Here is a 23,885-nt window from a genome sequence, read left to right on the forward strand (position 1 = left end):
TATATTACGAGCATCCTGAAAAACCATGCCAGGGCTTATTTTCTGGTTGGGTCTTATTTTCAGGGAAACAGGGTAACTCATTTTGCACCAGCAGTGACGAGGGTGGCCCATCCACGCGTAGTAGGTCCCACGCTACAAAACACGAAAACCCAACCTACGTCCAATTCTGCAGGGCGGGCTGGAGCCTTTTGAAAAGCTGGCCTGAAAACCTTTTTGGTGGAGGTGGAGCTGAGAATGAGGCAGAAAAACGGAAGCCACTTTGTCAGTAGCACGGAAAGAAAACAGCCAAGAATCAGAAGACAATGTTTGTCCTGTTGATGGGTCATCCCACATGCTGGTCTTGCGACCCACTTAATGAAGCACACGGTTGTGGCCATGGGATGGGCAAATGGCCTACTGAAATAAACTGGATTCTGGGCATTTTGACCCCAGTTTAGGATGCAGTATATTATTATTATTATTATTATTACGGGCTGTATATTATTCATCCATAATGGTCTCTGTGTGTGGCGTGATTTCCTCGCAACGCATCATCCTCATTTACCAAAAGACCTCAATCTGGTACCTTTGGAATGTCTCAAATCCAGAACCGGAGACTTGGAAGGGGCTCCAGAGAGATCATCTAGTCCAATCAAATCTTTGAAACCACCCTAACGTGATACTGTCATTCAAATGGAGGGAGGGGAGGGGAGCATAGGGACAAGCTGTATTTCATAACCTTTATCCTGGCACCTAAGCGCCCTGCAGTATTCTCACCTTTTTTGGAATGTAAAGGAGGGAGGGCCATGTGGATAGTTTCAGTTTGCTGGAAGCGGGAAACGACCCTGGGAACGGCTCCTTATCTGTTTCTCAGTAACATCTTCACGCCTGTGGATTGGCTGAATCCGCATCGGACTGAAGGGAGGGGTTCTAAAGTCCTATTTCTAACTGTATAGTTTGGGAGGGAATTTAGAGTCTGCTTTGCCTTTGTCCTGCTATCACTTCTTCTCAATCAAAGGTTCCTTTTGAACTACTACATTTCAAAAGTCTAATACTTTCTTGGGAAAGGAGGAGAGGCAGGGCCTTACACCACCCATTATTTTGCACTACCTTGGGAGGATGGAAATTGTAGTCCAGCCCATTTGTGTGGTCATAAGTCTTTTGGGGGGAGGGGGGGGGCGGAATAATGCTAAAGGAGAAGAAAAGCAGAACCCAGAAAGCTCTCTGAGGCTCAAAAGATTAAAAAAAAAATAGCTATTGGCTTTTAGCAAATACAGTATTTCGCCCTGTGGTTTTTCTGAGAAATATTTAAAAGACCCGGAGAGATAAAACACAGACGCTGTGCCCACCCACCCCTGTGCCAAGAAAGATGCTGGAACACATCAGAAAGAAGGGTGTTTCTCTGGTCTTCTTTTTCTTCCTTGTTTTTGTTCTTTATAGGAAAAAGAGCATGAGGACTTTGGAAATACACCAGCGTCCAGCGTTTTAAGAGCCCCGGTGGGAGATCTTTTTCTCCTCTGGGAGAGATTCCCGGCAACTGGGGCTGACAGCTACGGCCCTGGGCTTGCTCTCGGCCGCCGGCGGCCTCTTGACTACGACTGGGGAGGACTTGGGGAATTCCGGAAGAAGCAGGCCATTGGGTGGCAAGTTAGATTGAAGATGGAGGGAGAGCATCTGCGAGCTGGTCAAGGCATTCTCCGCGCCGCTGTTGTCGCTGGCCGGTGGCACCTTGGTCCCAAAAGTTTGCTGGAACCAGGTTGTGTAGGACTTATCTTTGGAGTTCCCGCGGGGCAGGTTGAGGGACTTGGCTTGATCCTCGGGGCCCTCGGCCTTGTCCGGGGTGGCCGGAACGGGTTTGATGATGTACTGGTTGCCACTGGTGCAGACATGATGTCCCCGAAGGATGGCTTTGACGGAAGGGCAGCAGGTCAGGCTGGGGACGATGGAGATTTGGATCTGAGGCATGGGGAGTGGGTCTCGCCGGACGCCTTTGCTGGGGGCCACAGCCAGACCTTCAGAAGCGCCAGAGGACTCTCCCTTGCTGTCTCCTCTGCTGTCCGCCTTCGGCACCTTCTCAGGGATTTTGGGGGGCGGCTGTTTGTCTGGCGGAAGGGTGGGCAGCCCGGGGTTGCTGCTGCTGCTGGCTTTCTCCAGAGTTATCCGGGGGATCTTTAAGGAACAGAGAGATGTTTTGCTCTTGGCTGTCTGTGGGAGCCCATTGTTGGATGCCGTCCCGTTGTAGAGGAGGACGAAATGGCAGAGGGATTCCAGAGGGAGGATGCTTTGGGTCTTCTGAGCCTTGGTGAAGATCTCGATGGTCAGATCTGAAAGCGGCAAGGAAGGAAATCAAGAAGGGGTGGTGTCAAGATTGAACCTTTGCTTCGCTTCTTTCAAATCTAATGCTTTTTGACTTGCCAAGGCACTTGGGGGGGGGGGGTGGAAAGGAGGGAAAAGGAATGTGGAGAATGTATGCGGAGATCATGCTCGAGAAGAGATGGATCCTTCTCATAACAAAAGACTGTCTCATAATTGGGCAATTTAGAATAGAATAACAGAGTTGGAAGGGACCTTGGAGGTCTTCTAGTCCAACCCCCTGCTTAGACAGGAAACCCTACACCACTTCAGACAAATGGTTATCCAACCTCTTCTTAAAAACTTCCAGTGTTGGAGCATTCACAACTTCTGGAGGCAAGTCGTTCCATGGCTTAATTGTTCTAACTCTCAGGAAATTTCTCCTTAGTTCTAAATTGCTTCTCTGCTTGATGAGTTTCCACCCGTTGCTTCTTGTCCTGCCTTCAGGTGCTTTGGAGAATAGCTTGGCTCCCTCTTCTTTGGGGCAGCCCCTCAAATACTGAAATACTGCTATCATGTCTCCCCTAGTCCTTCTTTTCATTAAACTAGACACACCCAGTTCCTGCAACCGTTCTTCATATGTTTTAGCCTCCAGTCCCCTAATCATCTTTGTGGCTCTTCTCTGCACTCTTTCCTGAGCCTCAACAACTTTTTTACACCGTGGCGACCAAAAGTGGATGCAGATTTGATCAGCCAGGGGTGGGGAGAAGGAGAAAGGATTGTTTAACAGGGCAAGCATTTGCGCGGGAAACCAGAGCTGGTTTCGATTCTTCAGTACCAACATGGTGTATCCAATAAAGTTTTACTTTTGGGAATTCAATTCTCCCAAGATCATTTCCTTGTTTGGGGCTCGCTAACTGAACATTTGACATGGGACTCAGTCTTGCCAGGGATGGGGGGGGGGGAATCCATAGAAAACTCAACAGAGGTGGCCTAAAAGGAAGAAGATTGGAGCAAAGAGAGTCAGCAATGGTCTAAAGTGGCTTGCAAAGACTCTAATCTAGTGTTTGGCAACTTTAAGATACAGGGACTTCAACTCCCAGAATTCCCTCACCGCATTGAAACTTAACTTATTTGCTCAAAGATATGCTTAAAAGTGTCTGCGTAACATCAAGATAGAGAGACCAGCTGCAGATAGTCCTCGACTTACAACAACTCATTTAGGGACCGTTTGAAGTTACAACGGCAATGAAAGAAAGGACTTATGACCCTTTCTCACACTTATGACCGTTGCAGCATCCTTGGGGGTCATGTGATCAAAATGTGGACGCTCGGCAACTGGTTGCACGGTCCCAGGATCGCGCGATCCCCCTTTTGCGATCTTCCGACAAGCAAGGTCAACGGGGAAGCCGGATTCCCTTAACAACCGCGTTACTGACTTCACCACCACCACAGCGATTCACTTAAGAACGGTGGCAAGAAGAGGTCGTGAAACGGGGCAAAACTCAGTTAACGACTGTCTCGCTTAGCAAAGGAAATTTTGGACTCAATTGTGATCCTTAAGTCGAGGACTTACCCGTATTAGGGTTTTTCACCGCAACTTACCCAGCGTCTCATTCACCACCGTGGGAATCACGGTCCTCAAGGCTGTGCAGTTGCTGTGCAGTGCAGGGTTGGCGTTCATTTCCAAGAGCCACACCTGTGAACGTAACACACGTTATGTCTATGGAGATTCTCCGTCATCCAGGTCAAAGGTGCTCTTTTCAAGAGGCCTTTCTGGTATTTTCTATGAAGATGTTTCGCTTCTTATCCGAGAAGCTTCTTCAGCTCTGACTGGATGGTGGGGAAACTCTGACCATCCAGTCAGAGCTGAAGAAGCTTCTCGGAGAAGAAGCGAAACGTCTTCAAACACCCCACCCCACCCCGAAAGTCCAGTTGCCTCTTGAAAAAAAGCACCTTTGGGTAACACTGGTTATATTGAAACTTCCAAAACATCCCTCCTAAATCCTTCTGAAGCCTGTAACGAAATATGTTTTCTTTGGCTTTGTTCTTTTGCCCCCCCCAAAAAAATTATTTCTCAAGTCCAGATTAAATATCGCACATGCTCAGAGAAATAATTCTAAAAGGAAAAATAAAAAAAAACAGGTTGAGTTAAAAAAAAAAAAGCCACCAACATATTTTTAAACCAGAATCGTGATTATGTACTTTCCCCTTTCCTTGTCCAATTTGTTTCCATTTGGGAGCGGGGGTCTCTACTTTTAGACAAGCCCCTTGCCCCAGTGGTGAAAGTCAAAATTTTTTACTACCGGTTTTGTGGGCGTGGCTTGGTGGGCGTGGCAGGGGAAGGATACTGCAAAATCTCCATTCCCTCCCCACTTCAGAGGAAGGATACTGCAAAATCCCCATTCCCTCCCCAGTCCTGGGGGAAGGATATTGCAAAATCTCCATTCCCACCCCACTCCAGAGGAAGGATACTGCAAAATCCCCATTCCCTCCCCACTCCTGGGGGAAGGATATTGCAAAATCTCCATTCCCTCCCCACTCCAGAGGAAGGATACTGCAAAATCCCCATTCCCTCCCCACTCCTGGGGGAAGGATATTGCAAAATCTCCATTCCCATCCCACTCTGGGGCCAGCCAGAGGAGGTATTTGCCAGTTCGCCGAACTACTCAAAATTTCCGCTGCTGGTTCTCTGAACTGTTCAAAATTTCCGCTACCAGTTCTTCAGAACCTGCTGAATTTCAGCCCTGCCTTGCCCCACTACAGCCTCCAACATAGCGACTGTTCACACAATTGTCAATCCACGTTTGCATCACCCCTATTGCTGAGCCATATGCTCTGGCTGGCTTTGCAAGACACCCCAGAGCCACAAATTCATGTTTTATTCCAGTATTGAATAACAAAGTTGTACTGTAGCTAGGCTTGAATCTCAGAGGCTACTAGATCCTCTCCATTCTATCAAATTCAAATTTTCCCCGTTTCTTATATCAAATAAAGCAATTTGTATTTTTACAGCCGGTTTGAATCTCCCAGCTTTTAAATCTCCCCTGAAAATATTTTGTGTTTTTGCCACTGGGTGACGCTGGAATTCCACTCCGGTTTTCTGCAAAGTTTGTTCCTTTGACTAGCAAGAGGTTAAAGTGGGAGGGGAAAAAATAAAAGTGAGATGATGATCATTGCAGGTGGTGTCATTGGGAAACCTCATCCTTCGTCCCCCAAAATGTCCCCGTAGGACCAATTTAAGCTGGTCACAGAATGGACATATTTTCCTGGATTTGCACCACACGCAAAAGACACAAACAGGAGTGAGTGGGTGGATGCAATGCAAGCAGGCACCTTTACCCACGAAGTGTGATGAGTTTGCAACTCGGCTAGAATTAAATGGCGCTTTATCATCGGTAGGCAATTAATCCAGAATAACAAGGAGATCTACGATTGCTAATAGGGAGTGGGGGGGAAGGAGGGACTGTAAAAGAGATGGATCGACTCTCTGGGGAGCTTGCAAAGCGATTAATTAACCACCTGGGAGATAAAATCTAGCTAATACAATTCAGTTTTATATATTTGAAGGGGTAGAGAAATTGTCAGGGAAGGGAAGGGATGGGAGGAGGGGCTCTTCCCTTCCCCAGATCGCAGACGGATACCTTGAAATCTTCATCAATCAGGAAGTCGCAGCCGATGAGGTCAAAGAAGCCCAGTTTGCATTCCAGCTTGGATTTGACGGAGAGAAAACACTGTAACATGATTTCTTTCATTCTCTTCTGCAAAGCATAGGGGACAAATATTGGAGGGGGTGGTCTCCAAAAAAAAATAGAGCCCCCCCCTTTTTGAAGAAAACATAATATCCAAGACTTCTTTAGCGGCAAATACATTGCTAAGGGTTGAAAAAACAACAGCCCCAAACTGCAAGATATCGAGATAGTGTTTTTCCAACTTTAGGATAGGTGGACTTCAACTCCCAGAATTCCCCAGCCAGCATGAAAATCCACACGTTTTACATTTTGCCAAGTTTGGAAAATATTTCTCTCAAACTGTCTGTTCCGTTGACTAGGCCACACCCACATGGCCACACCTACCGAGCAACCGGGCAGAGAAACAGTTGCTAAAATTTTCAATCCCACCCCTGTCCCTCAATTATTATTTTTTTGCCTCCACAGTCTAGTTTACAGATCTGGCCTTTTCTGGTGGTCTACTTTTCAAGTATGAGATTCTCAGATTCTTACAATCTGCTTATAATCTTTTTGGACTGTTGCCTTCTGGCAGAAGATACAGAACAATTAAAACTCAGACCGCATGTTTTCTGAATCGTTTTTATCCCAGAGCTATAATTGCACTCGACAATGAACTAAAAGGCCACCATCAGGGAGCTGTTGGACAGTATGACTTCGTCTGTTGTGTGGATGTTTGGGTGGTTTAGGGGTGGGGAATTTGTGGTGGGTGGGTGGGTGTTTGGGGATTGTTATGCGTGTTGGACCTGGTCTTTGGGTGTTACGTGAATTTCGTTGTATGGGTATATTTGTGTATACACATACAATGACAATAAAGTAATTATTATTATTAGGTCAGACAAGTTCAGCCTGCGGCAATCCTCTGTTGACACTCTCAGGAAATAATCATGTCTAGATCTTCTATTTAGTCTGATTTGCTTCCTAATTCTACCCACCTAAACTAAGCTCTCATCCCATTAGGCATTCTAAGAAAGAACGGATGCACCTGCCTTTTTCCTCTTCCCTCCCCAACCACCTTTCCTTGTGTGCTATGTCAAGGACATGGCCTCTCTCGCTACTGACCTAGCAAGCAGCCCAAAGGGTGGAGGGGAGAAGTAAGGATGGATTTAATGAAATGAAAAACTTACGGTAAAGCTGTTTAAGACCCAGTCTCTAGGGAGTCCTTTGGCTTGTCTGTACTTCTCGTTGACGTAGTTGTTGAAGCGCTCCATCAGCCATACGGTCTCCTCCTTGACGTGGGTGTAGATAGGACTCTTCTTTTGCACGTACTGAGAGTTGGGTGAGGGAGAAATTAAAAAAAAAAGCATTCCCAAGACTGGGCAGTATGAAAACGTGGCTCGGAGAGGTGATCTTAGGTGGGCTGCTGAGATCAAGACTCAGGCCTAAATAGACTCCGCGTTTTCCCCTTTTCTGCTATCCATTCATTTGTATATACAGTATGGCCTGAGCATCGCTTCGCTTGCTGGCTTAAAGAAATTTATTTTCCCTTTCTCTTATTTTGCTTCCGTTCCTTGATTCCAGGCGGAGGAGCCACAACACAGCAAGAAAGAGGGTTCTATTTACTTTGGATCTCTGCCTGGACATTTGATAAAATTACATGAATTTCAAATGCTGTGGTTTTTTTTTTTGTTTTTTTTTTTTTTTTGAGGCTTCCTGGGGAGAGTTTGGCTAACAGTCAGGCTAGAAACCAAGGAATGATAAGCTGGGGGAAGGTGATTTTAAAATGTCAGCTCTTGCAAAAGAGAGAGAGAGATTGAGAGAGGTGGGAAGAGAGAGAGAGAGATAGATAGAGATGATATAGAGATAGATGGAAAGATAGATAGATGATAGATAGATAGATGATAGATGGATAGATAGATAGATAGATGGGTGGGTGGATAGAGGAAGAGAGGGAGAGATTGAGAGAGGGGGAATAGAGAGAGAGATATATAGAGAGATGATAGAGATAGATAAGTAGATAGATAGATAGATAGATAGATAGATAGATAGATAGATAGATAGATAGATAGATAGATAGATAGATAGATGATAGATAGATGGGTGGGTGGGTGGGTGGAGAGAGGGAGTGAGATTTCTTCAACTAGCTGCATTTAATCTTATTAACTATTTAATTTGAGTTAAATTAAGATGATTTAAAATCTCAGCTCTTGCAAAAGAAAGAAAGATTGAGAGAGGGAGAAATAGATAGATAGATAGATAGATAGATAGATAGATAGATAGATAGATAGATAGATGGGTGGGTGGGTGGATGGGTGGATAGAGGAAGAGAGGGAGAGATTGAGAGAGGGGGAAGATAGAAATATATATAGAGAGAGATGATAGAGATAGATAAGTAGATAGATAAGTAGATAGATAGATAGATAGATAGATAGATAGATAGATAGATAGATAGATAGATGGATGGTGAGTGGGTGAGTGGATAGAGGGAGAGAGGGAGCGAGATTTCTTCAACTAGTTGCATTTAATCTTATTAACTATTTGAGTTAAATGAGGCAAAATTTAGGTTTTTTGCCTCTTGCTTAGACCGCTTTGCTAAATTCTGCAGAGGACAAAAAGCGGAAGCAAAAAAAAAACACAAAACAAAACACAAAACCCCAGCATTTTGCTTTCCAAATCCATTTCCACTTCCCTGGGCAAAGCATTCGGCCTAAGAAAAGAGAAGCAGGATCCAATTGCAGGGACGAGAAAAGGGATGGAGGGAGGGGGAGGGGGGAATACGGAGTTTTTTTAGCCGCTTCGGCAAGATTTCAAACCCTGCTGGATTCCAGGAGATAACTCGGTCTCTTGAAAATAAAACAAAAAAGACAAAATAAAACCCCGTAATAACGTTGACATCTTTTTTTTTTTGGCCAGGAGTCTCTGCGGAGCATCCGCTGCCAACGGCTGTCTTTAACGCAAAGCCAAACAAGACGTCTGAATCGGGCAACACAAAGGCAATAGCTTGCCCACTGCATCAGGTGCCCAGAGACAATCCACACCTGCTCCTTGGGGCTCCGTTTGCCAGAGATGTCTCTTTTGTCAGCACCTGGACCCTTCAAGAAGAAGAATTGGGGGGGAGGGGGAGTGAGGAGGAGAATCTAGGCACAGGTGGCCCTCAGCTTACGACTGCAAACGAATTTCCTGTTGTTAAGGGAGTCATGCACGGTTTTACGACCTTTGATTTCCCTCCCCCCCAAACCTATCCTATCCTGCATTCTGTCCGGTCCTGTCCTGTCCGGTCTTATTCTATTCTAAGGTCCCTTCCAACTATTCTGTTCTGTTCTGTTCTGTTCTGTTCTGTTCTGTTCTGTTCTGTTCCGTTCCGTTCCGTTCCGTTCCGTTCCGTTCCGTTCCGTTCCGTTCCACTCCACTCCATTCCATTCCATTCCATTCCATTCCATTTTTTCTATTCTATTCTATTCTATTCTATTCTATTCTATTCTATTCTATTCTATTCTATTCTATTCTATTCTATTCTATTCTATTCTATTCTACTCTACTCTACTCTACTCTACTCTACTCTATTCTATTCCATTTTTTCTATTCCATTCCATTCCATTCTATTCTATTCCATTCCATTCCATTCCATTTTTTCCATTCCATTCCATTCCATTCCATTCCATTCCATTCCATTCCATTCCATTCCATTCCATTCCATTTTTTCCATTCCATTCCATTCCATTCCATTCCATTCCATTCCATTCCATTCCTGTTTTGTCCTGTCCTGTCCTGTCCTATTCTATTCCATTCCATTCCATTTTTTCTATTCCATTCCACTTTATTCTGTTGTATTCTATTCTATTCTACTCTACCCTACCCTACCCTACCCTACCCTACCCTACCCTACCCTACCCTACCCTACCCTACCCTACCCTACCCTACTCCACTCTACTCCATTCCATTCCATTCCATTCCATTCCATTCCTATTCTCCATTCTGTTCCGTTGTATTCTATGTTCTGCTCTGCTCTGCTCTGCTCTGCTCTGCTCTGCTCTGCTCTGTTCTAAAATGGTGAGATTCCCCGGTTGGGTGCAAGGCAATTCCCACCTGGTTGGTCAGATGAGAAGTGAGATCATTGGATTTGGGGTCGTAGTTGAGGCAGGTGAGGCGGACGTAACCGTGGCCGAAAAAGACCATGTACGGCACCGTGCAGGCGATCAGCAGGTAAGAACGGACGTCAAATTTTTTCCCCTCCAGCAGCAGCGGACGGTCGATGTACCTGAGGGCGAAGGAAGGACAGGTGAGCTGCCTGAAAACAAAACAGGTGCTTCTAAGTCACCTGGGCACTTAACTCTCTGGATCGTGGAGGACTACAACCCCCATGGGGCTGTTCTTGGTGCCGGAAGCCCCACCATGGTTGGGTTCAGGGTCCCCATGCAGCTTTTCCACAGGGTGTAATTTGTAATTTTTCCACTCCAGCGACGCCAAAGGAGTTGTGGTCTTTTTTTTTTTTCGTCATCCCTCTCTCCGATGCAACCTTGAATATCCTTTCTGAAAGCTATAAATAACCATTTAAGAAAAGGCTCTCTCTGGAATACCAAAATAGCTCCTGAATCCAAAAGGGTTCGAGGCAGCTGTTCCTGCCGCGTTCAATTCGCACAACGCGGGCCCGTCGGCCTCTTTGAAGCCCTCCTTCGACTTCCCAGGCGGAAATTATCTTTCGAAATCTCCCGCTTTTCTCTCCCCGCCTTTCCCCTCTCATGCCAGTAATGCTATTATTAAATTTGCAGCGGTGGGACCAGTGGTGGGATTCAGATAATTTAACAACCGGGTCTCTGCCCTAATGACCATCTGGGTGGGCATGGCCATGGTGGGCGAGGCCAGGGGGTATAACCGGCAGTACTTGGCCTCCTGCACACCCCCCCGGAAGCAAAAACGGGCCATGGGGGGGGACGCGCCTCCCTCCCCCTATGCCCCATTTTGGGCCTAGTATGCCTCCCTGCAGCCTCTTGGGAGCGAAAATGGGCCATAGAGGGGGGGCACACCAACCCCCTGCACCCCATTTGGGCCTAGGAAGCCTCCCTGAGTGAAAATGGGGTGCATGGGGACTCCTGGAAGGAGTGGGGAGGGGAGGGGCCAGCCAGCATTTTAACTACCGATTCACCCAAACTGGCCCGAACTGGCTGAATCCCACTGGGTGGGGTGGGGGGGTGAGTCTGCCTATCAAGATGAGCTGGACCGGTTCCTTTCGTGGTGTGGAGACAATAATTTGGTCCTTAACACCAATAAGACCAAAGGAGCTTATAGTGGACTATAGAAGGAATAGATCAGACATCCAGCCCTTGCTTATCGACGGAGACCGAGTGGAGCAAGTGGCCAGTTTTAAGTTTCTGGGTGTTATCATAAAAAGAGGACCTGACCTGGAGAGCTCACATTGCAGCCCTGGTCAAAAGGGCCCAACAGAGATTATACTTACCTGAGACTTCTCAGGAAACAACAACTGAATGAAAAATTGCTGGTGGCCTTCACAGAGAGCATTTTAACTTACTGCACCGGTGTCTGGTTTGCCAATTGCACAGTGGCAGATAGGTCGGCGCTCCAGAGGGTCAACGTCATTGTCCAGGGGATCAATGGTTGCCCTCTCCCCTCTTTGGAAGAGCTTTATAGCTCCCGCTGCCTTAACATTCTTAAAGATCCTTTTTTTTTTGAACTATTACCATCTGGAAGCCGGTACAGGACAATAAAGATAAGGACAAATAGGCTGAAAAACAGCTTCTATCCCAGGGCAGTAACTAGATTGAATTCTGCTGTATAGTGCAATATTAATGCAATATCAGGAGTTTTCAATTCAATTGTATATAGAATGGGAAGGATGTGTGTTTTTGTTTTATTTTTTTATAGTTTTCTTATGGATGATGTAGACTGAAGATGGCATTTAATTTCGTTGTACGAGGTGCAATGACAATAAAGTAAACGAAATAAAGGCTCATCCCACGGGGCCTCATTCGGTGACATCTTTCCCCCACCGATGGGCTAGGATGCCCAGGGAGAGCGCTGTGTCGTGTCTCTGCCTGAATCCCCCGTCCCCCCCGCTCCCCGCTCTGGGTTTTAGCTCAAGTCCGAGAAGGGCTCCGATGTCGCTCACCAGCCGAGAGCTGGATAGCTGGGCAGCTGCATGGCGGATTCTCTACCTTTGGACGATTCGTGCCTGAGGCAGTTTGTAAGGGAGCTTCTTATACGTCGACTCGTCCTCTACGCTTTGGAGTTTGGCTTGCAAGCTTCGGACCTCGGCTTGGCTTTTCAGGAGGAAGATGCCTCGGCCTTGGTTGGAGCTGGTGGGCTTGCAGATCCAAATGTGAGGCTCTGTGGAGAAAGGAGAAGGAGAAAGCTGCTTGAGTTGCTAGTCCCTGGTTTATAGAGCCCGAGAACCTTGCAGGATCCCTGTGGGAAAAGGGGCAGCCACCCAGCCTAGTCAGAGAGCAATGAGGTTGCTCTTTGGACGTTAAATTCGGCAGGGGAAGACCCAGCTTTGTATAGAGGTCTCCCAGGGGTGGTCAAAAAAGTCAAGATGGAAGATGCAACCGCACCACTGAAGTCCTGGCAGGGATCAAAGGAGGTCAGTCTCTTGATTTTTCTGATTTCGATGACTTCAAAGCACGATGTTGTTTTTTTTTGCCACTTACCACCCCAAAAGATCTATCGACCGACTCAATTTTTCACATTCTGGAGCAGAAACCGATCCAAAAGACAGGTAATCCTCGGCTTACGACCACTAACAGAGCCCCAAATTTATGTTGCTAAGCGAGACAGCGGCTCGGTGAGTCCTGTCCCATTTTACGACCTTTCTGGCCACGGTTGTTTAAGCGACTCGCCACACTCGTTAAGTTAATAATCACACATTTGTTAAGTGAATCTGGCTTTCCCCGTCAATTTTGTTTGTGAGAAAAATCACACCAGAGTGGACCACACGACTGTCGTAAATACGAGCCAGCGGCCAAACGCCTGAATTTTGATCACAAGACTATGGGGATGCTGCAACGGTCGTTAAGTGAGAAAAAGTCTCTTTTTTTTCAATGCAGTTGTAACTTTGGACGGTCACTAAGCGAATGGCTGTAAGTCGAAGACTACCTGTATATTCTTTCCACCTGTTAGTTCACGTTGGTGGGGAGCAAAACAGGGCCAGCTGTACCTTTCCACCCGTGACGAATGCCTGTGACATCACAGGAATCGTGACATCATCAAGCAAAGGACATCACAAGGCAGATGATGTCACTTGCTCGACTTGGCATATTTGAAGACCAAAATCTCAACCCGCCCCTGTCTTTTCTTGTTAGAACCCACCGTTTGAAATATATTAATGGTCTTGAAAAGGGGGGGGACAGAATCGTTGCTTTGGTGTTCACCTTTATATATTTCAAAGAAGACTTCTCTCTCGTCTTTGGTGTCCAGACGAAAAGTCTCCGGGAAAAAATCTTCCATTTTTAACAATCTGCGAGAAAAGGGAGAACGGGGGGAAAAAAATTGAATAATAATAAGCTCACACACAGACGTGTTTTAAAGAATTCATAGAAATAGAAATAGAAATAGAAATAGAAAGGAAGGGAAGGGAAGGGAAGGGAAGGGAAGGGAAGGGAAGGGGAGAGGAGAGGAGAGGAGAGGAGAGGAGAGGAGAGGAGAGGAGAGGAGAGGAGAGGAGAGGAGAGGAGAAGAGAAGAGAAGAGAAGAGAAGAGAAGAGAAGAGAAGAGAAGAGAAGAGAAGAGAAGAGTTGGAAGGGACCTTGGAGGTCTTCTAGTCCAACCCCCTGCTTAGGCAGGAAACCCTACACCACTTCAGACAAATGGTTATCCAACATCTTCTTAAAAACTTCCAGTGTTGGAGCATTCACAACTTCTGGTGGCAAGTTGTTCCACGGATTAATTGTTCTAACTGTCAGGAAATTTCTCCTTAGTTCTAGGTTGCTTCTCTCCTTGATTAGTTTCCATCCGTTGCTTCTTGTCCTGCCTTCAGGTGCTTTGGAGAATAGCTTGACTCCCTCTTCTTTTGAGCAGCCCCTGAGATACTGGAAGGCTGCTATCATGTCTCCCCTAGTCCTTCTTTTCATTAAACTAGACATACCCAGTTCCAGCAACCGTTCTTCATATGTTTTAACCTCCAGTGCCCTAATCAATCTTGCCAGAGGCCAGCCATCATTTCTGTCATACGCACTAGGGATACCCATGACTCCTTCATATGGACTAGCATTCTTTCTCAATCGAATTTTCGGCTTGCGAGAGACAGCTTTGTGTTTTCTGCTGAGAGCTGCGTATAATCTCAGCTCAGCTAGCCCAAAAATGGCTGATTCACAGTTTAGAAAGAGAAGAAGGCTGTTGTTTGCCTTTTGAACTACAATGTTGATATATAAAGAAAAACAGAATAACAGAGTTGGCGGGGGACCTTGGAGGTCCTCTAGTCTACCCCCTGCTCAAGCAGGAGACTGTAGCATTCCAGACAAATGACAGTCCAATCTCTTTTGAAAACCTCCGGTGATGAAGCACCTACAACTTCTGAAGGCAAGTTGTTCATTGTTCTCGCTATCAGGAAATTTCTCCTTAATTCTAAGTTGTTTCTCTCCTTGATTATTTCCCATCCATTGCTGGTGGACATAATATCAATATAATGTTGAGGACATAATTGGACATAATTTCAATACGACGTTTCGCCCTTCGTTAGGAATCTTGTTTATTCTCGCCGTGTGGATTATTGAGTTGGAATTGTTTCAGTTATTTTATGTCACTGTCAATAACAGCCATGCCAATACATCACCGGCTACCAGACATTAGGGAAACATGCATAGAACTTTAAAAAGTGTTTCAAACTTTTCTGTTTGAAAATGAACATCGGATGGCGATGTTCTTGGCAGTTCCAAAATAATGCAAAATCGCTTTTTTCAACCAGGAGGATTTTCAATTCTAGCCTACATCTCTGGGTGGTCTCCCATCCAAATTTTAACCAAGCCAACCAAGCCTTGTACAGAGAGTCCTCGATTTGCAAGCACAATTGAGCCTAAAATTTCTGTTGCTAAGTGAGTTTTGCCCCACTTTGCAACACCTGTTAAAGTGAATCACAGGCAGTTGTTAAGTTAGTAATCGGGCCCAGCGATGAAATGCTACCAGTTTGCACCGGGTCGGGCGAACCGATGGTGATAAAAACTACCAATAGTAAAAAAAAAGCTACGGGTTTGTTCGAACCGGTATTTCTGACGATCAGCTGTGGAGCACGATTTAAAATCGGTAGAAAGCAGGAAATCCTTTCTACCAGTTTGCCCGATCCGGTAGCTTTCAGCACTATCGGTTCCCCCGAACCGGTGCGAACCGGTAGCATTTCACCCCTGCTAAACCCCCTTTGACCTCCAAGAACTCTGGGATGAATGATATGGAGGTCAGTGGGCTTCCCAGGAGAAAACGAGCCATGAACCTTTTCAAGAAAGAGATACCCGAAAGGTTAAGCGATTGAGGGGCTTACTTGGCTGTCTGGCCGACCTTCCTCATCACCCGTTCATATTCCCGGAGGTTCATCAACAGGCCGATCTTTGTCGTCAGGATCTTGTTGTTTGGGATCTGGTAAAGAAGCTGCTCTCCTGAATGGGCAGGGGAACAAAAAAAACAAGGGCTCAGGCAGCAGAGGAGATGAAGAAGGCATTACAGGCAGCCCTGGCTTAACGACCGGTCGCTTAATGACCGTTCCAAGTTACGACGGACTGATGTGCTCTGAACTGAAGAGGTTACCTAGTTGGGTAATGAAACACCTGCGAGAAAAACCACCAAGCTCAGAGAGCACCAAGGACTGCACAGGCCTCCTCCACCTCTTCCTCCACTCCTCAAACCCCACTCCCTTCTAGGAGGGATGACATTATCTAGTTTGGTAAGGAAATGTCTGCAAGAAAATAATCAAGGACCCCACAATCCTCCTCCCTGAAAATCCCACTCCCTTCTAGTACTGATGATGTTATGCAGGTGGGTCATGAAACGTCTGCAAGAAAGCAACCAAGCTCAGAGAGCACCAAGGACCCTACAATTCTTCTCCTCCCCATCCCTTTCTAGCCTTGATAATGTTACCTAGTTTGGTAATGAAACATCTGCAGCAAAACAACCCAGCTCAGAGAGCACCAAGGACCCCACAGTTCAACTCTGAGCTACAATTTTTTTTTTCTTTTTTTCTATCCCTACTCTGCTCCCGGACCTCCCAAAATTCTAAATCTGCCCTTGTTTCTTCCAGCTTCTCTTGACCGGAAACCTGGCCCATACCTTCTCGGAAGTTGCAATAGGTGTCCCGAAACTTGGTCTCGCACCATTTCAAGGCGTAGTCTTCCCTCCGGTTGTCATAAATCCGTTGCCACCCTTTACTTTTGCAGTAATTAGTCAGGCTGTGTGAGAGAAACCAGGAGGCAAGGCGAAAAGATAACCCTCTAGAAATACAAGCAGTCCTCAAACTTACGACCAGAACGGAATCCCCAAATTTCCACGGCTAAGCAAGGCAGTTATTCATTCCCATTTCGCAACCTTTTTTTTTTGCCACCGTTGTACAGCGAATCGCTGTGGTCATTAAGCAAAACCTGCAGTCGTTAAAAGAATCTGGCTTCTCCCATCGCCTTTGCTTGTCGGAAGCCGTCTGGGAAGGTCGCAAAAGGGGGAAAATTTCATAACCCTGGGACAGTGCAACCGTCATAAATACACGACCAGCTGCCAAGCGCCTAAATTTAGATCACATGATCTAAAATTCAGTTTTAGATCACATGATCTAAAATTCAGTTTTAGATCACATGATCTAAAATTCAGCCCAGGAGGATGTCGCTGCAACGATAATAAAGTGATTGGTCACTTTTTCGGTGCCATTGTAACTTCCGTCACTAAACAAATTGGCTGTAAGCCAAGGACTACCTGTAATAGCCAGTCGCTCCCAAATCCTTTCGCTTCCTAAGCTCAGAGGGCTCCGCAAAGGCCATCTAGTCCAGGGGTCCCCAACCTTTCGGACCTCAGGGACCACTAAATTCATAATTTTAAATCTCGCGTACCACTAATACAATCTGCCTAATGACCAGTTGTGTGGGCGTGGCTAGGTGGTCCTGTCACTGGGTGGGCGGGGCCAACTCAATGTCACTCACATTGAGGGGAGCCTCACCGGCCTCTACTCACCCCTCCCCTCCCAGACACTCCTCCCCTCCCCCACCCGGGCTCCTTAGGGCCCCAACAGGAAGCAGTTGTTGGAGCTAAGCAGCCACCAGGAGAAAGAGTTGGCAAAACAGCTGGCTCAGTTCAAATTGGATCTGACCGAGAAGGAGGCTCAGTAGAAGCACCTCACTGAGGACTAGGAGCATAGGCTTTCCAAGCAGAGGGAAGACCTGCAGGAGTGCAAGGCCAGGTACCGGCGCCTGGAGGCTCAGCGGGCTGAGATGCTCAGCCAGTTCCAGGCCATGATGCAGTCCCACTGGAACGAGGCCCTCCGGCTCTTCTCCACCAGCAGCGCTTCCTTCCAACCTTCGCCCAAAGCCCCACAAAGCAGACCCCAAGTCAGAATTTCTATCCCCCTCTGACCCACACAGAAAGACCCTGAAGGGGGAGACTCTCTGCAGCAACACAAACCTTCATTGCACGTATCTGTCCCAGGGGCCGTAGTTTGAGGACCCCGGATTTAGTGCAATATTAAAAAATGCAAATAATTTTTCTGCGGACCACCCAAATTTTCTCGCGGACCACCAGTTGGTGACCGCTGATCTAGTGCGACCCCCTCCCTGATGTAGCATTCCTCCCTCAAGGGTTGTGGGGGGGGGTACCCAGGGCTTTCTCCTTACATTTCCACCCCATTTGCTCCGCCGATGTAAAAGAACGGCCCCGATCCTGGGCCTTCTTCATTTCTTCTCTCTTCCAGGTGACTCATTCGGAGAGCCGCATTCAGGAGGGTTCTGGGCTTCTTTGAGCTGAATTCATATGTGAATCTCCCTCTGGCGACTCTGGGAACCCCTGGAATGAGGAGGAGGTGGCGTAAACGCTCTTGGGTCCAGCTAGGCCACCGGAAGGGTTCAAGAGGGGACAGATTACAGATTAACAGAGTTGGAAGGGACCTTGTAGGTCATCTAGTCCAACCCCCCACCCCACTCGAGCAGGAGACCCTACACAATTTCTGACAAATGGCAGTCCGATCTTTTCTTGAAAGCCTCCAGGGATGAAGCTCCCAAAACTTCCGAAGGCAACTTCTGTTCCATCGGTTGATTATTCTCACTGTCAGAAAGTTCCTCCTTACTTCCAGGTTGAATCTCTCCTTGGTCAGTTTCCATCCATTGTTCCTTTTCTGGCCTTTGGGTGCTTTGGAAAATAGCTTGACCCCCTCCTCTCTGTGGCAGCCCCTCAAATATTGGAAGACTGCTATCGTGTCTCCCCTGGTCCTTCCCTTCACTAGACTAGCCAGGCCCAGTTCCTGCAACCATACATCGTATGTTTTAGTCTCCAGTTCCAAATTCATATTCCTTCCTTCCTTCCTTCCTTCCTTCCTTCCTTCCTTCCTTCCTTCCTTCCTTCCTTCCTTCCTTCCTTCCTTCCTTCCTTCCTTCCCTCCCTCCCTTTCTCTCTCTCTTTTTAATATAGTGGTGACCAAAACTAAATGTGATATTGCAATGATTGGGGAATAGTTCTCCCAACTTCTTTTTGCAGAGATTAATATTAAACATTTTGAATAAATTTCCATTTACACTGTAATCTTCTTCCTTCCTCCCTCCCTCTTTCCTTATTCCCTATAACTTCTTCCCTTTGTTTCCTTTCTCTTCCCCCCTCTCTCTCCCTTTTTCCTTCCTTCCTTCCTTCCTTCCTTCCTTCCTTCCTTCCTTCCTTCCTTCCTTCCTTCCTTCCTTCCTTCCTTCCTTCTTTCCTTCCTTTATTGGTTCGATTTATTGGTTCAATTTATATGCCGCCCTTCTCCGGAGACTCAGGGCAGCTTACAATGCGTTAAGCAATAGCCTTCATACTTTTGAATATACCTGCTTAGTAGGGCTTTTGCACCCCCCCCCCCAAGCGGTGTTCTTTTTTATACAAAGTCAGCTTATTGCCCCCACAATCCGGGTCCTCATTTTACCTACCTCGAAAGGATGGAAGGCCGAGTCAACCTTGAGCCTGGTGAGATTTGAACTTGCAGTAATTGCAGGCAGCTGGCTTTATTTTAACAGCACTTTAGCCACTGCGCCACCAAGGCTCCTTCCTTCCTTCCTTCCTTCCTTCCTTCCTTCCTTCCTTCCTTCCTTCCTTCCCTCCCTCACACCCTTCCTCCCACCCTCCCCTCCCTCCTTCTCTATTTCCTTCCTTCCTTCCTTCCTTCCTTCCTTCCTTCCTTCCTTCCTTCCTCCCTCCCTCCCTCCCTCCCTCCCTCCCCTCTCTTTTTAATATAGTGGTGACCAAAACTAGATGTGCAAGTATGGGAGATGCAAGGGATTATGGATCCAAGATGTAATTGGGGGTGTGGTACAGCTGGCAGGTATACAGTGGAGGACACAACTGCCCTTGCTCCACCCACTATGCAGCTGAGGGCTATGCTGTCTCTTATCTGACCGTTCCCTAGCCAGCATCTCTTCCCCCAGCTTCCCAAGGTCATTCTCACATACCATTACATCAATGCAGCCCACCCTTTCCCCCAAACATTAAGTGGGGCCAGCAGCCCACTAAAGCCCTGCTCACCCCTCCTTGAAATTCGAGTGGGGGGGGCTCTTTTCCTCCCCAAAGCTGCATTTAGTGCCAGACTGGAGAGATTTTGGAATCAGAAGGGGGGTGGAAGGAGGTGGGTGGGTGGGATGCACCGAATTCCTACCGCTTTGCTTGTATGTCTTCCACTGCTTCAGGGCCTGGCTTGGAAAAAGAGCTCTGTATTTCTGCTTCTTGTTTTCTACGACCTTGGGATCTGTCGAAGAGAAGAAGATTAGGGTCCCGCCAGGGGGCTTCCCTGGGTTTCTCGTGCGGTCGGTCAAAAAGGAGAAAACCAATCAGAGAATCCTAGAACAGGGAGGTCCCGAGAGGTCCTCTAGTCCAACCAGTGGTGGACTAGAATTTTAGCTATTTGAATTTTTGAAGCTGGAAATAACGAAGAGAAGGAAGGAAAACTTGCTACAGGTTGTCCTCAATTTACGACTACAATCGAACCCAAAAAATGTATGTTGCTAAGTGAGACAGTCGTTAAGTGGGGTTTTGCCCCAGGTTATGACTTTTCTTGCCATGTTGTTAAGTGAATCACCGCAGTTGTTAAGTCAGTAACGTGGTTGTTAAGTGAATCGGGGTTCCCCATTTGACTTGGCTTGTCGGAAGGTCGCAAAAGGGGATGACGCGACCCTGGAACGCGGCGGCTGTCGCAAATATGAGTCGGTTGCCAAGCTCCCGAATTTTGATCACCTGACCACGGCAATTCTGCGACGGACATTTAAGTGTGAAAAAACTGTCACAAGTCACTTTTTTTCAGGGCCGTTGTAACTTCGAACCGTCTCAACCAGCGGTCCCCAATCTTTCTAGCTTTGCGGACCGGTGGGGAGGGGCAGAGAGGGGGAAGGGTAAGGGCGTGTGCATGCACAGCCCCATTTGCACAAGTGCCGGACAGGGTGTGCCAGCTGCTTGTGTGAATGGAGCTTCGTGCGTGCTCGCCTACCACTTCTGCAGCCCGGGCCCCGTTGGGAATAATATCCATCTGGGTTCAGTTCCAAGCCGGGAGAAAGACACTGGAAACATGGAGGCTGATTGGAAAGATGGTTTAATGGGGAAGCAGAAGCACATGGGTGGTTCTGGGCAGCTGATCACATGGAGTTGAGAGTGGGGAGGTATTTATACCTTCTCTTGGGCTTTGCACTTGAGCTTCCTGTTCCTGTGCAAGAACATGTATTCTATTGGCTGTTGTAGGGATCATAGCTAACTCTGTAGGTTGTCTGAGTCCGGGGTTCGGTTGAAGTTTGCTGGGTGATGCAACGTCGCCAGGTGATTGTGCCATGTGGTGAGCTCTGCTGCTAGATGGGTTAATCCAATGGTGGGTTGCCCCCGGTTCGGACTGGTTCGCAAGAACCGGTAGTAAAACCGGCCGAAGGCTCCGCCCCCTGCCCAGGATGTTGTCACCGGTAATCTGCGCGCATGTGATCCCGTTGCGAACCAGTAGTAAGGTAAGTAGAACCCACACCTGGGTTAATCCTATTATGTCCTGAAGGGTTATGTCTTAATCCCATCACCCTGGAACTGGAGGTCTTTTTGTCTTGTGGATCAGCTGGCCTAGTCTTTCTCAACGGGCACCAAATGTCTGCTGGGGGCAGGGAGCTGCCCTCTGTCTTTAAAACATGTTTCTTCTTTTATCATCCGGGGAAATATAATATTTTGCCTTTTTTAATATTTCTCAAAGCATTTCATTCTTCTAGGAGAGGGGTGGGTGCTAACTTTCTACAGTCTGAATGGGCCACCGCCCGGTATTGGGGACCCCTGGTTTAACAGTACCAGAAGCAGAGTTCGAAGGGACCTTGGAGGTCATCTAGTCCAACCCCCTGCTCGCGCAGGAGACCCGTTCTGGGGATTCGAACCGCCGAACTGCCGACCTTTCTGATCGACAAGCTCAGTGTTGGGCTATTTGTCCTCTCTTTCGATGTGGGGATTTCACTCCAGCTTATCCAGTTCCCTTTTTCTGAATCTACCCCAAAAACACGCTCATGTTATCAGCTCACATTAACTAGGTTAGTTTACAACCATTCGACATGCCTTCTTCTGCTTTGCTGAAGAAAAAAAATAATAATAATCAGTCTCACCTACTTGTTGATGGGTTGCGCTGCTTTGAACCCTTGGATGAATCTGTCCCGGGCGTCTTTTGGGCAGCTTTGTCACCCGGTGGGCCTCACCTGCTTCGTTGTAGTATGGGAACCAACGGAAGCCTAAACGCAGGGCAGCTGCTCTTTCATTGCCATCCAGCGGTCTTTCGTTCATCCATCCTAAAAACCAGACCAGCTTCGGTCAGTTAACAGGGGACCAGATTTTAAATCGGTTGCGGCCGAGAGGAACCAACTCGACAGCAGCACCTACGACGGAGGGAATCTGGAACTGGATTCTAAAATCAACTGCGCGTGGTCCGTCTTCTCCGTATGGAGAAGTGGTCCTTTGGGAAAGGCACGAAGGACAGTCAGGGGTGAGGATGGGTTGGGGGGGGACAGTTAGATCTCAGGTACGCCGGTGGGGCGACTGGCAGCCCCAAATGAGAAAATGCAAGACGTCAACGAAGACGAAAAGTGTCTAAAGGTTGGATCCTGGCAAAACTGGACCAAACTTGGTGAATCGGAGAGGTTTCGTTGCTCGTCTAAGCAACTTCCATCAGTTGGAGCAAAATTAGTTAAAATATAATAAGGCCTCTTCGGAATTCCTCATGCCCTCTTTAAGTAGTTTTTGGGAAGTGGGGTTGGGTATCGTCCAGTCTGCCCTTCCAATGGATTTTACAACCGTCCTGAGATAGGGACTCTTTAGCCCCACTTGATCCCTACCCCGGTTGTCCCTTGGCACAATGTCAGACACCTGTTGACTGTCACTCCCCCAGGCATCCCTCCGAGTGTTAACAGTTCCTCCTAAGTTCCCCGCAAGTCCCCCGTCTCTGGTTTTCTCGTAACTCCCTCGTCCGATTTTTGCACGCTGGCCCCGCGCGCCCGCAACCTCTTTCCCGCGTAAGTTAAGAGAGGGGCACCTGAGAAGCACAGAGGTCTTCGGAGAGTCAAACGGGGCGGGAAGCTAAGGAGTTTCTTCTTGCAGATCCTTGGTTCCCAGCGAGTCGGTGTAGAAACTACTTCCTGCTCTGAAGCCATACTGCTGGAAGATGACTTACGCCCGGGTCACAATGGAGAGGCTGTGATGTCACGTTTCGACACTCCAGGTCAGTTGGCCAACAGCTACAGAGCAGGGGCTCATTAGGTAGCTCAACAGGTGAAGCAGAGGCTTGGCGGGAGAGAGGCCTTCAGATTCAATAGCCAAAAGCAAATAGGTTTGGGTGGCACCAGGAAAAAAAGATCACCGGATCCCGAATTTGTAAAACAGAAGAGCTGAAGTTATGCGTTGTTTGCCTACCAACGTAATCTCCCGACTGTTTCTTTCAATTCTGCCAGACTCCAAGGACCGATTTGACTCTTTTTTTAAAAGCTGGAAATGTGACCCCAGGTGTCAAAAGAAACAGCCACTTTCGACGCGAGTTTGGCTCGCTTTCTAAGATCTTTCTCTCTCTGTCTTCCGATGGAACAGAGTCGGCGTTCAGATTTGAATTCTTGACTTGCACACGGTTCGGCTGGGGCTTTGACTGAATAGTTGCTTTTCGAAAAAACCGGCGTGGCCGGCGTGTGTGGACAGAGATTGAATAAAAAATAAAAAAGCTGCAGTTTCAAAAGCAAATACCTGACAGCGGAGCAGAAGCATCGAGGCCCTTTTCCACGCCGTTGTGGAAGGAATAAAAAATTATCATTTTCTGGAGTTGTTTCTTTCCCTCCGTGGACTTGAATGTCAAGAAGGATAAAATATCAGGAAGAGATCGTTGTGGAACTGATGAAGTCCGTTTGCAGCCAAGCATCTCCAAAAAACATTTTAAGGAATCGGCTACCAACTCTGTTGGGTATTTAAATGTGTAAACAGGCATCTTAATCTTATTGAATTTAATATTGCTTCTTTGGCTATTTCAGTGTGCGTTTTTAGATTGTTTTGAGATTTGGGAAAGCTGGATTCCCCCCCCCCCCCATCCCCATGTTTGACAAGGCTAAAAATGCTTGCTAATTCTGCCCTGCTAAATCGAACAACTTTCCAACTTCCAGGAAAATAAAATAAATGAAGTTTGTGACAGGCTGGTGGAAAAGTGGCTTTACGATGGAAGATACCAATGGGGAAGGAACTGAACTGTCGCAAGATATAAAGATGAGCATTTAACCTTTTGATGGGCTACCAAAGGGCATCGCTGGAGGGTTTTAA

General features: G+C 47.2%; 1 protein-coding gene across 1 annotated transcript; it reads right to left on the minus strand.

Moving 5' to 3' along the window:
* Positions 1-1,439: 1,439 nt before the first annotated feature.
* Positions 1,440-22,741, minus strand: TTLL10 (tubulin tyrosine ligase like 10). Its single transcript, XM_070956174.1, has 13 exons — positions 22,624-22,741; positions 21,704-21,883; positions 19,747-19,836; positions 17,747-17,915; positions 16,203-16,321; positions 15,421-15,535; positions 13,322-13,407; positions 12,110-12,281; positions 10,026-10,197; positions 7,127-7,267; positions 5,916-6,032; positions 3,877-3,970; positions 1,440-2,303 (listed from the first exon to the last, which is right to left on the minus strand). The coding sequence occupies exons 1-13, from the start codon at positions 22,739-22,741 to the stop codon at positions 1,465-1,467; spliced, it is 2,412 nt and encodes an 803-aa protein (XP_070812275.1). The 3' UTR covers positions 1,440-1,464.
* Positions 22,742-23,885: the final 1,144 nt, after the last annotated feature.

Source organism: Pituophis catenifer, unplaced genomic scaffold (genome assembly GCF_029215685.1).
Source record: "Pituophis catenifer annectens isolate HBS135680 unplaced genomic scaffold, rPitCat1.0.hap2 SCAF_18, whole genome shotgun sequence".
Lineage (NCBI taxonomy): Eukaryota > Metazoa > Chordata > Lepidosauria > Squamata > Colubridae > Pituophis > Pituophis catenifer.

Excerpts from the sequence above, each read along its gene's own strand:
- TTLL10 (XM_070956174.1), bottom strand. The coding sequence starts at position 22,741 with ATGGCTTCAGAGCAGGAAGTAGTTTCTACACCGACTCGCTGGGAACCA. Across the intron at positions 21,884-22,623 it reads AAGACCTCTGTGCTTCTCAG|GATGGATGAACGAAAGACCG; the intron begins GTGCCCCTCTCT and ends TCTGGTTTTTAG. Across the intron at positions 16,322-17,746 it reads GGAGCAAATGGGGTGGAAAT|CCTGACTAATTACTGCAAAA; the intron begins GTAAGGAGAAAG and ends TCTCTCACACAG.